The 17,500-nt window shown below is 37.3% G+C and overlaps 2 protein-coding genes across 3 annotated transcripts in view; one reads left to right on the forward strand and one right to left on the reverse strand.

Annotated features, from left to right (window-relative positions):
• The first annotated feature begins 896 nt into the window (after positions 1 to 896).
• LOC144959197 (uncharacterized) lies at positions 897 to 2,267 on the forward strand. Its single transcript, XM_078891740.1, has one exon. The coding sequence runs from the start codon at positions 897 to 899 to the stop codon at positions 2,265 to 2,267; it is 1,371 nt and encodes a 456-aa protein (XP_078747866.1).
• A 2,577-nt stretch (positions 2,268 to 4,844) lies between these two features.
• The window catches only part of LOC144958514 (uncharacterized), a 35,374-nt gene continuing 22,718 nt past the window's right edge, over positions 4,845 to 17,500 (reverse strand). For both annotated transcript variants that reach the window (XM_078890537.1, XM_078890538.1), the window contains exon 4: positions 4,845 to 7,299. In XM_078890537.1, the coding sequence (XP_078746663.1) occupies positions 7,136 to 7,299 (164 nt within the window). In that variant the 3' untranslated portion in view covers positions 4,845 to 7,135. The remainder of the gene's footprint in view (positions 7,300 to 17,500) is intronic.

The raw sequence follows: 17,500 nt of genomic DNA on the forward strand, positions 1-17,500 counted from the left end.
TAATAATAAAAAAACGGATTTTATAATTAACTTAGATTCATGATGCAATACTTTATGACAAGAGTTATCTTGAAATGATTAGGTCTCAAAAGTACATTTTAAAAATATTTTCATTAATTATTCATTTATGTTAATCCCTTTATTTGAAGATCTATCTCTTACATTGGAATACATTGATTTTGTGGGTATTTGTATTAAAGTTAAAATGTAAGTAAAAAGAAGGTATATTATATATTTGTAATACTTACTAGGGAGTAGGTGGGACCCCTTCCTCTTAAGGTGCAGGAGTAAGAAGCCACCGGTGAGTGGTACACGCTCTGCTCCTCACCAACCCACCTCACACTCATTCTGTAGTGTAGTGCCTTCTGTATGTCCTTACTTTTCTTAATCAACACCTATAACTCATACTTTCCCCAGCCATTGATGTATGGCTCCACTGCCTTCGGGAGGAGGAAAGGCTAAGGAGTAAACCTAACAGAAATCTGCATCCAAACTGATGCCAAACGTATCGCTATGTGATCCTTTGGACCACACCAGGGAGGAAGAGAGGGAGGTTCTGGTTACTGGGCAGCCCAGGATCTCCACATTACTTTGCCCAGGTCGCGCTCTGGAGAGGACACTCCAGTCTCACCTTCACCGATGAAGAGTAACAACACGGAAGACAGCAGTCTACGAGTGATAAGTCCTTGCTTGATTGGCGTAGAGTTGGACGCTACGGGTTGTCTTCGACGGTGGGAGGGATCATCGTAATCCTACTGCTGCCTGCTTCAGAGGGTGCCTGGAGCTTAGAGCTTGTAAGCTTGACAAGTGGGTCGTTAAACTGTGTACCAGACAAGCAAATAAAAAAGAAAACGAAGTCCCCAGCTCTTCGATTAGCAAGCTGGAATGTAAGAACTATGCGCTCAGGACTGACAGATGACCTTCAGGCCATGGACGATGCTCGAAAAACAGCAGTAATTGATCGTGAACTTAACAGACTGAACATCGAAATAGCAGCCTTGCAGGAAACGCGACTCCCAGAGAGGGGATCCCTGAAGGAGAAACACTTTACATTCTTCTGGCAAGGAAAAGGCACAGAAGACGTGAGGGAGCACGGTGTTGGATTTGCAGTACGCCATACATTACTTCCTATGATGAAACCGCCACCAAACGGCACAGAGAGAATTTTAAAGCTGCGCCTGTCTATGCAGGGTTCGGTGAACCTTGTTTGCGTCTACGCCCCAACACTGCAAGCTTCGGTTGAAGTAAAGGACCAATTCTATGAGTCATTAGACGCCATTGTCAACAATATCCCAGAAGTGGAGCACATCTACCTTCTTGGCGACTTCAACGCGCGAGTTGATGCCGACAAAGAATCATGGCCAACCGTTTTGGAGCACCACGGCATAGAAAAGATGAATGAGAATGGTCAGAGGCTTCTTGAACTCTGCTGCTATCGCAAACTATGCGTGACAAACACCTACTTTCAGAACAAGGCATGTCACAAGGTGTCATGGAGGCATCCAAGGTCAAAACACTGGCATCAGCTGGACATGATCATCACAAAGCGCGATTCTCTTAACAATGTTTGTAACACCAGGTCCTATCAAAGCGCTGATTGCGACACCTATCACTCCTTGGTTGTTACAAGGGTGAAACTGACACCAAAGAAACTTCATCACTCAAAGAGGAAGGGCCAGCCCAGGATCAACATCAGCAAGACAGCTTACCGAGAAAAGAATATAGAGTTCAACGAGCAACTTGAGAAGATTCTCAACACAGCTCATAGAAAAGCAGAACAAAACGCACAGGACAGCTGGAACTCTCTTAGAAACGCCATTTACAGCACTGCAGTTCTGACATATGGCAAAAAGGAGTGCAAGAACAAAGATTGGTTTGAAGCCAACATTACTGAGATGGAGCCAGTCGTTGATGCCAAGCGCAACGCACTTGTCAACTATAAACATGAACCAAGTCAGAGGAAGCTGCAGGCGTTGCGAGCTGCACGCAGCAAAGCACAGCAAACAGCTCGACGTTGCGCCAACGACTACTGGCTTCAGTTGTCGGACAACATCCAGCATGCGTCTGACAGTGGCAACATAAGGGCCATGTATGAGGGCATCAAACAGGCGACAGGCAAATCTACAAAGAAAACTGCGCCTATTAAATCAAAGACATGGGAAGCCATCACAGACAAGGACAAGGAGATGGGAAGATGGGTAGAGCACTACTTGGAACTCTCCGCCAGAGAAAACTCTTGTCACCCAAAAAGGGTTAGACGCAATTGAAGAACTGCCAGTACTGGAAGAACTAGACGCAGAACCAATTATGGAGGAGCTCGGCAAAGCAATCGATGCTCTGGCCTGTGGCAGAGCACCCGGTGACGACAGCATTCCACCCGAAATCATCAAATGTGGAAAGCCAGCCCTCTTGGAACCACTACATAAACTCCTGTGTCTTTGCTGGAGAGAAGGCAAGGTACCCCAGGATATGCGCGATGCCAAGATTATCACCCTCTACAAAAACAAGGGAGACCGTAGTGACTGCAATAACTATAGGGGAATCTCTCTACTGAGCATTGTGGGTAAAGTCTTTGCGCGCGTTGTCCTCGCTCGACTGCAAGTCCTCGCCGAATGTATCTACCCAGAGTCGCAGTGTGGCTTCAGAGCCAAGAGGTCGAGAGTAGACATGATTTTCTCAGAACGTCAACTTTAGAAGAAATGCAGAGAACAGCAGATGCCCCTCTACATTGCATTTATTGACCTGACAAAGGCATTTGACCTTGTTAGCAGGAAGCGCCTTTTCCAGCTGCTAAAGAAGATTGACTGTCCTCCTCAGCAGCTTAGCATCATTGCCTCCTTCCATGACAACATGAAGGGCACTATCAGCTACCACGGTGGAGCCTCTGAACTCTTCCCATGCGCAGCGGCGTGAAACAAGGCTGTGTCCTCGCACCGACTTTGTTTGGTATATTTTTCTCCTTACCGCTGAAGTTTGCATTTAAATAGTCCGCAGAAGGAGTCCACTTACACATCAGAAGTGATGGGAAGCTGTTCAATCTGGCACGGCTGAGAGCAAAGACCAAGGTCCGCACAGTCCTCATAAGGGAAATGCTATTTGCAGATGATGCCGCTCTATGCTAGCATACCGAGGAAGACTTTCAGCAGCTGACGGATAGGTTTTCCCACGCATGCAGGGAATTTGGGCTGACGATCAGCATCAAGAAAACAAATGTAATGTATCAGTATGTCCCCTCTATACCAGCAATTTACATTGATAACGAGGACCTAGAAGTCACTGATCACTTCACATACCTGGGCACAACCATCACCAGAAACCTCTCACTTGATGCAGAATTAGACAAGCGCATCGCCAAAGCTGCCGCTGTCATGGCACAACTGAGCAAGAGAGTGTGGACAAAACAACAAACTCACTTTCAACACCAAACTCAGAATATACCAGGCATGTGTGCTCAGTAGCCTACTGTATGGCTGTGAATCCTGGACAACATATGCCAGACAGGAGAACCGCCTGCAAAACTTCCACATTCGCTGTCTACGACGAATTCTCTGCATCAGGTGGCAGGACAGACTCACTAACAATGCAGTGCTAGAAAGAGCGAACTCCCTCAGTATGCATCTCATTCTCTGCCAGCGACGTCTGCGATGGCTTGTTCACGTACACAGGATGGACGATGGACGCATACCCAAAGACATCATGTAAGGTGAACTAGCTTCTGGGCGGCGACCAACTGGCCGTCCAGCTCTTCGCTTCTATGATGTCTGCAAACGAGACATGAAATTGACAGGCATCGACTCAAACACCTGGGAGTCGCTTGCTGACGACCGCAGCGGCTGGAGATATGCGGTGATGGAGGGAGTGAAGAGGGGTGAGGAGAGGAGAAAGATGAAGTTTGAGGAGAGGAGAACAAGGAGGAAAGAGAGGCAGCAGATCCAAATACCAAACACACAGTCAAACTTGGTCTGCTGAGTCACACTCGTCGTTGCTCTCAACAGGACTGATGTGACTAAAGCCATACAGGGCGCAAACCATCGTCTCTTGAGACGGAAGGATGCCTATTATTATTATTATTATTATTATTATTATTATTATTATTATTATTATTATTATTATATTATTATTATTATATATTATCATTATTATTATTATTACTATTATTATTATTATTATTATTATTTTATTATTATTATTATTATTATTATTATTATTATTATTATTATTATTATTATTATTATTGTTATCTATCATCATCATCATTATTATTATTGTTATTATTATTATTATTATTATTATTATTATTATTATTATTATTATTATTATTATTATTATTATTATTATTATTATTATTATTATTATTATTATTATTATTATTATCATCATCATTATTATTATTTTATTATTATTATTATTATTATTTATTATTTATTATTATTATTATTATTATTGAATAACAAGTACCGACATCAAACCATTTTGAGATGATTGTACACACATAGAACATCACAAGAACGCAATAGGGTTCAACAGTCGTGACGTCACTTCCCTCGTTATGACGCATAGTAACTTAGTAACTGGTTCTAAACTATCGGAACAATGGCGGACGCCCTTATGAAATGCTTCTCCGACGAGCATAAAAGTGTATCCAGAGGATAAAAAAATTATAAATCTGATCATGTTTTGACTTTTATACATTCTGATCGCATGACAAGTTCAAAAGTTCTAGCCAGCATGAAGAATAAAAGGTACAAATTTTGTTTGTTTAGAACCAAGCTGCTTATTGCTGGGCTGATGTGACATCAGATTATTGAATCCTATTAATAATCAACATAAAGAAAATCAGAAAATGATAGTGTATAAAGATTTTTATTTGGAATAATGTTCATTGAGTACAAAACTTTGTGAAAACGAAAAATGAATATATAAAGCACGTTTGGTAGATAGATTACTAAGAAAAGAAATAGCCGGAAGAGACCGGTTCAAAGACTTCATTGATCGATACAAAACAAGCACAACAATTAGCATAGTAAATAATATCATTCCACTTTCAATCGGCGGCAAAAACCTTGGTGTGAACCTCGACAGCTGGCTAGAAATGGAAGAGCACAAAAATAATGGAATAAAACATGAAAAAGTATCAAGCAAAAGAGTCGATAAATGCAAGTCTTTAACCAAAAGAGTCGATAAATCCAGTCTTTAACCATAAGAGTCGATAAATCCAAGAGTCGATAAATCCAGTCTTTAACCAAAAAAGTCGATAAATTCAGTCCTAACCAAAAGAGTCGATAAATGCAAGTCTTTAACCAAAAGAGTCGATAAATCCAGTCTATAACCAAAAGAGGCGATAAATGCACGTCTTTAACCAAAAGAGTCGATAAATCCAGTCTTTAGCCAAAAGAGTCGATAAATCCAGTCTTTAACCAAAAGAGTCGATAAATCCAGTCTTTAACCAAAAGAGTCGATAAATCCAGTCTTTAGCCAAAAGAGTCGATAAATCCAGTCTTTAACCAAAAGAGTCGATAAATCCAGTCTTTAACCAAAAGAGTCGATAAATCCAGTCTTTAGCCAAAAGAGTCGATAAATCCAGTCTTTAGCCAAAAGAGTCAATAAATGCAGTCTAACTAAAAATGTTGATAAATACAGTCTTTACCAAAAGAGTCGATAAATAAAGTCTGTAGCCAAATATATCTATATATTAATGGAATAAAATGCAATGATATTATATGGTTTTTGTATAAGATCAAAATTTAATTTGCTTAGAATAAGTTCTGTATGTAATACAGTGTAGTTTTGAATTAGAATTAGAAGGAATATAATATGCATGTATATTGCGCAAGTTAAAAGAGGGAAAATATCTATCATTATAATAAAGATGTTGATGATGATGATGATGATGATGATGATGATGATGATGATGATGATGATGATGATGATACCAATAAAAATTATACAAATATGTCAAAGAATCAATTGATACACATTTAATATAAAATTAAAAATACACTTCGAATTATACATGTACGTCAAAAAATGCTAAGAAAAAGATATTGGTAAATTTGATCTTTTAAGTCATAAACATTTCAAAATGGAGATAAATACCAACATAATCTTATTACGAGCCCTTAAACACATCACAGTGCGTAACATTGGAAGATGTAATTATGTAGACAGTCGAGTCTTCATGGTTGGACGATTTCGAAGCAGAACGCCAGTAATTCATTACAAAAAACTGTCCGACCTTTAATGATGCACCTTTAACTATTTTGGCAGGAAAACCGTTACTTTGTTCAATAATCAATTGAAAAGCCGCACAATAGGCAAACACTCTTTATTTACAGCGGGGTCAAACTGAATCCTTAAATCATCAATTTCGTGAATTCAAATCCTGATATTGACGAATAACTATCACGTCATGAAACAAGACTACGATCACAAAGAAAGTTAATTGTGAGTTTTAGCGACCAACGGTCTCATTTCTTTCCTTGAGCGCTACTAACGACAACTGGCCATTCATTAACTGGAGACTAAAATGATGGAGACGTGAAACTTAGGCCAAAACTTGTAAAATGGAGTTTTTGTTTTGTTTTGTTTTTCAAAGTACGTCAGGATCGAGAATGAAGTACAACAAACACACTGGTAGTGCTAATAATTCGTGTGATTATGCGTCTTGTCAGACCCAGCTGTGATAGAGCATGCCAGCTGGACGTGCCATCAATGTAGAGCTAAGTATTTTGATACGTACTTTCTGATTAAGACACATAAGACACAAAACGAATAAAACACCGCAGATCATGATTAACGTGGATGTTTAGCCCCTTTATAAATTCATTATTTACTATTTGCTATTAAACCACAAATCTGCATTTTTAAAAATAGTAACGAAATTCGAAACAAATTTATACGGAAACTAAGAATTTAGAATTGATTTATAATCATAATGCCATTTTGCCTATAAGCTAAAGACGGAATTCAGCAATACCAGGGATGATGTTTTTGCTTAAAAATAAAGATAATTTTTTAGATGGGTTTCTAAGGCTCATAACTATATAATATAAGTATAATATAATATATACTCAATATAAGTAGGTAAACAAACGATCAATGTCTACTAAAAACTTGGTATAAATCCTCTACATAATTAACCGATAGATTTCCCGCCAACGGCAACGAGAGCTCCGCCAACCGCCAGCAAAATGGCGGCTGTGATACACAGTCCGAAGGAATAGCCCAATTCTGTTCCATCAAGGTCAGCGTCGTATATTTCTGAACCGTAGATGATGACACCTATGATGATGAAGATGACTGTAAGGAAATAAAAATACAATAAGTATAAATATGAACTTCTTCTTCTTCTTCTTCTTCTTCTTCTTCTTCTTCTTCTTCTTCTTCTTCTTCTTCTCCTCCTCCTCCTCCTCCTCCTCCTCCTCCTCCTCTTCCTCCTCCTCCTCCTCCTCCTCCTCCTCCTCCTCCTTCTTCTTCTTCTTCTTCTTCTCCTCCTCCTCCTCCTCCTCCTCCTCCTCCTCCTTCTCCTCCTCCTCCTCCTCCTCCTCCTCCTCCTCCTCCTCCTTCTTCTTCTTCTTCTTCTTCTTCTTCTTCTTCTTCTTCTTCTTCTTCTTCTTCTTCTTCTTCTTCAAGTACCAAGTCTGTGCCAGACATCGGTGTTCATGGTACGACATTCATCTCTCTGATCAGATAACCTCAGAAAACAAACATTACTCTTCTCTTTCTTTGTCACCCAGCTGTTCAAACTATTCAAATATGTTTTTCTTGGTCTACCCTTACTCCTTTTAGCTTCTATCTTTCCTGTTGTTCAATAAATTTATTTCGATTAGGTGCCCTAAAAATTGCATTTGTTTTTTTCTTATTGTACGAATTAGTAACCTTTTAGTTTCAGCTTCCTCTAATACGTCTTCATTGGTTTTCTTCTCTGTCCATGAGATTCTTAACCTCCTTCTAAGAAACCACATTGAACATATAAATAATAAACCGTATTTCCAAGGATATACTCAAGGCGCTTCAGTGTTTCATTGATTTTCCAGTAGATCATATCGAATCATATTTCCATTTCATGCAGTACCGGTTGCCTGTTAGGCATCAAATTATACTTATACTCTTCCAATATCCGTCGCTGCTTGAGTCCTAATAAAGGCGTTCCACAAAGATCAATTCTTGGACCATTACTTTTTAACATTTTTATAAATGATATATTTTACTTTATCGGAGAGGGAAAATTATATAATTATGCTGACGATTATACCCTGTCATATTCTCATTCAAATTTCGATATGCTTTTAAAAACTATTGAAAATGAAAGCGAAATTCTTATCAAGTGGTTCGAAATCAATTGCATGCAAGCAAACCCGGACAAATTCCAGGCAATTGCAGTAGGTACAAAAACACACACAAAGAAACCCACGTTCCATATTGGAACTGCAAGTGTACTACATGTGAAGAAGTTGTAAAATTACTAGGGATCGACATAGACTACCAATCAAAATTTGATTTACACATTAAAACCATCACTCTTTTGTATTGTCGAATTTCAATTTCTGTCCACTAGCTTGGCATTTCTGTTCTAAAACAAATTGTGATAAACTTGAAAAGATACAAGAAAGAGCACTGCGTTTTATTTATGAAGATGACAAAAGATCCTACGACCAATTACTTTCAAAGGCCAAAGTCCCCTCCCTACAAATAAGACGAATGAGAACAATTGCTTTGGAAACGTTTAAAATTTTATACAAAATTGCTCCTCCTTGTCTATCTGATATGGTCATTTTGAAAAATAACAGATACAATTTTAGATATTCAAACCTCCTTGATATTCCAAGGGTCAGAACAACGTCTTATGGCAAAAGATCTTTCAGATATTCTGCTGCTGTGCTTTGGAATGAACTTCCCGAGCACATCAGGAAATTTTCAAATTTTAATGTTTTCAAAAATCATATCCTCTCATGGAATGGCCAGCCATGCAAATGTAATATTTGTAATTAATCTAACCATACATATATATATTTATATATATATATATATATTTATTTCCTTTCTTTAAAAAATATAGCATTGTGGAGAACATTGTGCTTATTTGAGTCAATAAAAAAATTGATACGGCGCACAACTCTACTGAAAGATTTGAAAATTAGAAATGTATTTTTTACAGATAGATAAACAGATAACTTGATTTCCTTTTATAATTTAAAGTCAGTTTGAAAGTTCGTTGAGTCAAACAGATAATATCATAAAATATGTACCGACGACACTTGGCTCCCAAAATCAACTAATTTTGACACTGTAAAAAGTTGTCAATTTGCGTCATCTATTCATGACATCAAGTATTATTATTACTTCCGTTGTGTTGTTGATTTAGCGGTGATCAGTTTTGTTATGATAAGTTTGTGTGTGTGTGTGTGTATATGTTTGTGTGTGTTGTGTGTGGTGTATACATGTGTGTGTGTGTGTGTGTGTTGGCATTTTTCAGCAAATCGTGGCATTCATCGTGATATAATTCACTTGATCACATGAAGGTATTTCAGTCGCCATTTTGATTCTTTTTTTACTATTAGGGTTAGCTCGAGAGGTTAGTCATAAGTGTTATTAAAGGTGCTAGGGTGTTTGTTTTTCCATAAGTTAAGTAAAGGGAGGACATTCCGAAAGCTCCTATATCCCCAGTATTCTTTAAATTTGTATTTTCACCGTTGATATTTTGTCAGGCATTTATTTATTCAGTTTGTCATATAGAAGTATTTTAAAAACTCTAGAACAAACCTTGATAGATTTGTGAAAGTTTAAAATTTCCTAATTTGACCATTGTTTTGATTTTCGGCCGCCATTGTGATTTGTTAAGTATTGAAAGGTAGTGCAAAGCAGTCCGAGAGCTGTTTTTTTTCTATTAGGGTTAGCTCGAGAGGTTAGTCATAAGTGTTATTAAAGGTGCTAGGGTGTTTGTTTTTCCATAAGTTAAGTAAAGGGGAGACATTCCGAAAGCTCCTACATCCCCAGTATTCTCTAAATTTGTATTTTCACCTTTGATCTTTTGTCAGCACGGTGGTAGAACAGCACATTCAACGTTCAAAATTCAAATTCCAATAACGGATAACAGCACCTGTAGCATCAGTCGCCAATCAGACACAGCTAAGTTACTGAAGAGTAGTTATCTCATAATTTGGGATGAAGCACCTATGATGGACAGGCATGTGTTTGAATGTGTGATCAGGACATTTTGTAACATAACAGGCAGTTCAAAACCTTTTGGGGGCAAAGTGGTTGTACTTGGATGGGATTTTCGGCAAATTCTACCTGTTGTTAACAAAGGAAGTGAAGCCGATATATTAAGTGTCACACTTAACAAGTCAATTATTTGGAATTTTGTCACCATTTTTCACATGAACAAGAACATGATGGTTACTGATGACAATAACTGTTTTGCAAATTGGCTTCTCCGGATCGGAAATGGTACAGAACCGGTTTTCAGCGAAATAGGAAAGTATTCTGTTAAATTACCTACAGCGGTATGCCTTCCTGAAAATGACCCAGAATGCTTGATAAATGCTGTATACAATGATTTGAATCTGAACTTTGCGGATGAACGTTATCTATCAGAGAGAGCAATTTTGACTACAACCCATGAAAATGTTGACAAAATAAATGCAGCCGTTCTGTCCAGGTTGACCTCATCAACTGAACAAATTTACCGCAGTGCTGATTCCATTCAAAGTGACTCTGACATCAACTTAGACCCGATTGAATTCTTGAACGAACTTACACCTCCCGGACTTCCTCCACATGCATTACATTTGAAAGCCAACACGTCAGTCATGCTGCTTAGAAATATAAATCCTAAATCAGGCCTCCTAAATGGCACCAGTTTGTTAATAATTAAATTAGGTTCAAAAGTATTAGAAGCCAAGATAATTACCGGTAGTAGAGCTGGCGACATAGTGTTTATCCCTAGAATCAATCTGACGACAACAACGGATTGAGGCTTACCATTTATTCTAAATAGAAGACAGTTTCCGGTAAAATTGTCATATGCAATGACAATTAACAAGTCTCAGGGGCAGACATTAAGCAAGGTGGGGATTTTCTTACCACAACCGGAATTCACACACGGACAACTGTATGTTGCTGTGTCACGGGTCAGAGGCTATAGTGGCTTACACTTCATGTTGGGCCACACAGAAAAATCAACCGAAGATATACCAAATTACACAGACAACGTTGTTTACCAATCTGCCCTCATTAAATGATGGTGAGTACAGTATCGAATGAAAATAGTTCTTTCCCCGCGAAATTGCGGGCTTTTTACTAGTAATAATAAATAATAATGGTATATATTTGCAGTGCGCCAAACATCCCTTCATCTGGAGGGCTCTGGGCGCATTACAAAAATCAAGCCCTGACACAGTACACGAACTACGCGAATAAGATTCAATAGTCTGATGTCACGTCGCCCTGCAACGAGCAGCTTGGTTCTAAACAAAGAAAATCGGTACTTTTTATTCTCCATGCTGGCTAGACCGATTCCACGTGTCATGTGATCAGAATGTATAGAAGTCAAAACATGATCAGATTTATAATGCTTTTCTCTTCTGGACACACTTTTATGCTCGTTGGAGAAGTATTTCATAAGGGCCATTGTTCCGATGGTTTAGAACCAGTTGCTAAGTTACTATGCGCCATTACGTGGGAAGTGACGTCACGACTGTTGAAGGCTATTACACACACAATGAAAAGAAAGCCTATCTGAATAAAACATCAGGCCTTGCATATTCCATGATCACTGTGACCAATCAGGCAACTCACCAAACTTAACATGTATGACTTATATGATAAGAGACATCGCACACTAGCCCATCGAACCAGCCAAATATGTGTGTGTGGTGTGTGTGTGTGTGTGTGGTGTGTGGTGTGTGTGTATGTGTGTGTGGTGTGTGTGTGTTGTGTGTGGGTGGTGTGTGTGTATGTGTGTGGTGTGTGTGTGTGTGTGTGTGTGTGAGACCGACCACATCAAACCCGTATTATATCGATTGGACTAGATTAAAGGAGTTTGAATATAAAGTGCGGTTATGTGGTCTAGTGGGATGACACTCGCTTTCGGATCGGAAGGTCCTGGGTTCGAGCCTCGCCCCGCGTATAGTTGAGTCCTTGGAGAAGGCTCTTCACTGGCATTCTCTCACCGCACTCAGGTGCAAAATGAGTATCTGGCTGTTAGCAGCGTTGTCTCTGTCCGAAAATATTTTAACATCGCTAACAGGCGTCATGTCCTGTCCTAAATGTTAAATGTTGCTGTTGGCTAAGGACCCCTTATAAAGCGTTTTGAGCACATTTAATGGATATTGCTCTATATAAAAGCTCATTGAAAAAAAAATCTCAATAGTCACGAATGCGAATTTTGGGTAGAATATGCTCTATATAAAACTTTTGAGATCAATTCCTTTCTTTATTTATTTAATATTCAAAATTCAAATTCAAGTTAATTTTATAGAACAAATTCTTTCGTGGACTTTTAATTTCTATGACTCTAGTCAAATGTTCACACATAACAAAACGGTTCAATGCGGTACTTGACTCTATATGGGTGAAAACATGACACACAAAACTGGATTAAAAGATTTGTATAAAACTGTACCCTACAATGAAGAAAGAAAAGTAAATGTGTCCACCATTGTTTCATTCAAACACAGAGTCAGATTTTTGTCTTACAGCAGTGCCTGCTCCTTAATTTGACACTTGGAATTTCAAATCCAATAAATATTGAACTTAATTGATTAATTAATAATATTAATAGCAATATAATAATAATAATAGCAATATAATAATCATAATAATAATAATAATAATATATAATAATAATAATAATAATAATAATAATAATAAATAATAATAATAATAATAATAATAATAAATATAATAATAATAATAATAATAATAATAATAATAATAATAATAATAATAATAATAATAATAATAATAATAATAATAATAATAATAATAATAATAATAATAATAATAATAATAATAATATAATAATAATAATAATAATAATAATAATAATAATAATAATAAAATAATAATAATAATAATAGAAGTAATAATAATAATAATAATATATATATATAATAATCATCATCATCATCATCATCATCATCATCATCATTATCATCATCATCATCATCATAATCATCATCATCATCATCATCAATAGTAGATACTTATGATAGAGCTTCACCCAGTCTAAAAAGGCACTAAATGATTTACATTGAGATAATCAATTCATTACAAAATAAAGTGATTCCCGAAATAAATCCCCTTAATATTTGCCATTTGAATGATATTTTGGTTACCACTGATTAAAACTTCTGTCTTTTCATTATTAAATTTGAGTTTATTTCTGCCCCTCCCATCTCTTACTTCATGTAAACAAACCTCAAATCGTTTTATCAAACGTCCAATATTATCACAGGGAGAACTCAATATTTGTACCATCTGCATAAAACTGATTTAAAAGATCAAAGTCTTAATAACATTTGACAGTGGCTACTAATAAATACTTAAAAGCACTGGTCCATGGACCGAGCCCTGAGGAACATCAAAACTTCAAAGAACTCTTATCAGATTTGACACAGCTAACCTGGACAGTCTGCCGACGAACAGTAAGATATGATATGAAGAAACTCAGTGCACTGACGTTCATATCAAGAGTTCTTTAACATAACATAACATAACATATGCTATGGGGCAAAATAGGATAAGATCCTCTGAATGCCCTTAATATTAATAGTAATGCCATAAATTCGTTGATTAAAGATTACAATAATGATACACGTGGTAATGATAGTATTTCAACTTAAATGTACTCATGTGTATGTGGTGTACAAACATATATCTTTAACCGTTACATGCAAAGCACACACACACACACACACACACACACACACACATACACACGCATATAGAAGATAACCATAATAATATAATAATGCATAATATATACATACACGATTGAAAGCCATGTTAACAGCAGTGCAAACAAGTATTATTCGTCATATATAAATCTCCCATCATATAATTCCCTGTCCACTAACATCTTGAAATAATCCATAGATTTTGCATTCTTTGTTTCAAATTTCAAACTGTTCCATTTCTGAACAATACGAATACCGAACCAGTTTTGTCTTATGTTTGTTTTGCATCTAGAGATAAAAATCTTAAACTTGTCCCCTCTAGTAAAAGTAATATTAGAATATGAAAAAATATCAGAAAAGTCTATCCTATCCATACCATGTACCGATCTATCAACCTGAATTAAATCCCCACGAATTCTTCTATATTTCAAACTCGGTAAGTCAAGAAATTCTAACCTTTCCTTATAAGATAAATACTGTATTGTATAAATTTTTTTGGTAGCTCTCCTCTGTACACTTTCAACACTAATAGATTGTCTTTTATATAATGGGCTCCAGATGCAATTTCCGTATTCTAGAATTGGTCGCACGAGCGATTTATACAAATATAAAAATGTGGTTTTATCAAAACTTATAAAGGTTCTATATATTATTCCCATCATTCTGTTTGCACGCCTTACACAATTATCAATATGTACATCAAAATTCAAATGTGAATCAAAAGTAACTCCCACATCCTTTTCATAAGGCACAACGGAAAGTAGATTTGACATAGAAGTATCGGTAAAATAGTTATGACATGGATTATTTTTTCATATATGTAATACTTTACATTTCGAAACATTAAAATCCAAATGCCATGTTGTAGACCATTTGAAAAGTGAAAATATATCATTTTGTAGAATGTTATGATGTTCAGTTGTACTATAGATCTTTGTATCGTCTGCAAACAGTTTGCAGGCTGAATTTATGCCACATGGTAAATCATTAATATATAAAAGAAATAAAAGTGGTCCCAATACGCTTCCTCGGGGTACATCGCTAATTACATTCTTAAAATCCGACCCCACCCCATTGACAATAACTCTTTGTATTCCATTATTAAGAAAGTCTTTAATCCAGTTAAAGATATTCCCTTTAAATCCATATGCTTTTAGTTTAATGAATAATCTCTCATGAGGTACAGAATAAAAAGCCTTGCGGAAATCAAGATAAACAACATCAATGCATTGATCACGATCAATTAACTTGGTAAAATCCTCAATCACCTGTAAAAGTTGAGTAATGTATGATCTCTTTGATCTAAAACCATGCTGGTTATATTTTAGCATCGTATGACTTTCAAGAAAGTCCATTATTCGGTCTTTCAAGATAGACTCCATTACCTTATCTTTCAAATCGGGAGAGCAGTATATCAACAAATCGGCCTAGCAGTATGTCAAGTTTGAAGTTCAGAGTAGGTCTCCATTAAAACTGAAATCATCTGTCAAATTCCGGAAATGTCCTAACGATTTGAGCTTTTGAGCTTTTTAAAAAATTGAATTTTTTTATATAGCGCAATATCCACTAAATGTGCTCAAAGCGCTTTACAAGGGGTCCCTGACCAACAGCAACAGTTAACATTTAGGATGGGACATGACGCCTGTAAGGCGATGTTACATTTTTTTCGGAGAGACAACGTTATTAACGACCAGGTACACATTTTACACCTGAGTACGGTGAGAGAACGTGAGTAAAGAGCCTTTTCCAAGGACTCAACTATGCCCCGAGCGAGGCTCGAACCAAGGACCTTCCGATCCGAAAGCGTGTGTCATACCACAAGACCACAATAGCCGCATGATGATTTATATTTTCAATTTGTTTAGAGAGAAACATTGCAATTGCGGATGACAGATCACTTTAGTAGATGGTGTTGAATGTAGATGACAATGATTGAGATTATTATAACATTTATAGTATTTAGAAGGATGACATGTATACGTAATTCTTGTGGTTTTTACTCTTTATGTTCAATTTCAGCATAATATTATAGTTCACAGAGACATACTACCGTGTTGAGACGATATGTAACCCCTTATTTCTCTCTCCCCCCCCCTTCCATTACTCCTCCCCTTCTAAATCGGGTATCATGTCAGTGATCTATATACTGAGAAATGAATTAACTCACTCAATCCTAGATATTTTTGCACTTTTCAAAATTGGAAAATGTATTAAAAATGATAATGAACATAGATCTAGATCGTTTTATTCAACTATCATTAACATGCAAAAAAAAAAAAAATAGTTTTGATACTACGCCTATAATTTGTCTCATAAAAATGTAATATGTATAGGCATGGGGTAAAAGTAACCCCCGATAAACTACGGATATAGTCGGTGTTAGGTTTGAGTGAGTAAAAAGTAGTGCCGCGCTGAGGTCTTTTAGCTGTGAACCGAGGATCGGTCCGATAGCGGAAGACGGGCGGCGGTCCTCACTTCTTATCACCTTTCAACGGTCTCGCGCCATACTACCTCCCCAGCGATTCGTTGGCTCGGTTGCCTATCTTCCACCAATCACCACCCATCCCACTTAATTATTCACACCCACCCCCCTTTGCCATACACTAAACGACACAGACGATCATAGAGGCAGACGACCACCTCCCTCCACTCCGCAAACCGCCCTTTCGTGTGTGAGATGGGGGGAACAGGAGGCACACGCCTTGGACGATTCCATTATACGGGGTAAATTTCAAAATTTACTACACCATAATGATCGCAATGACAATGATCTATGATGAAGGCATGACCCCTCTTCTCTAATGGGTTATTGTTTGAAATGCATGTGACTACTAAAGATGTTTGTGTTTGTGTGTGTGTGTGTGTGTGTGTGTGTGTGTGTCGAACCTAGCAAGTAGCAAGTCCGATTTTTTGTTTTCTTTTGTCCATCTCTTGTCACCACTCCTTTCTATCGCATTGTTGTCATTTAAAATAATACAATAATATTAAAATTTCGTTTCGTGTTTAACTAATCAAATAATATGAGTTTCATTAGTTTCTTTCTTCCAAAAAACCCAGTTATAACGTCTGTATTTTAAAAAAGTCCAATAGAATATTTGGGACCCCGATAGCTCAGTTGATAGAGCACTCTCTTTGTACGCAAAGGGCCAGAGATCGATCCCGGGTGCAGTCGAGTTTTTTCTGAGTCCCTGTCTACTCAGCAGTGAATGGGTAGCTGGGTTTGTTAGATCTGGCGAAAAGTCACCATGGACACCACTTATTACTTATTAACTTATTACCGCATCCAACCCCTCTTATTATAACTTCACGTCTCTCTCTTACTCTTCAATGCTCGCTGCCCTCTAATGTGTGTGTGTGTGTGTGTGTGTGTGGGGAGGGGGGGGGTAGGAGTTGCGTGTGTGTATCAACGCCACGAACAACTCGATCAACGCCTTGGGCGATGCCATTATCTCCGTTAATGGGGATAAATTTCAAATTTTATTAAATTATCGAAGTAACAATGAAGTACGGTGAGCAAATAAAGAAGGCATCACCCCTCTTCTCTAATTAGGTTACAATTTGAAATGAGTGTGACTACTCCGTGTGTTTTACTCCTGTAG

The sequence above is a fragment of the Berghia stephanieae genome, chromosome 13 (assembly GCF_034508935.2).
Source record: "Berghia stephanieae isolate SIO BIC M18660-M18661 chromosome 13, UCSD_Bste_1.3, whole genome shotgun sequence".
NCBI classification, from domain to species: domain Eukaryota; kingdom Metazoa; phylum Mollusca; class Gastropoda; order Nudibranchia; family Aeolidiidae; genus Berghia; species Berghia stephanieae.

Bases quoted from the DNA above. Each gene is read 5' to 3' on its own strand.
- LOC144959197 (XM_078891740.1), top strand. From the start codon at position 897: ATGCGCTCAGGACTGACAGATGACCTTCAGGCCATGGACGATGCTCGA.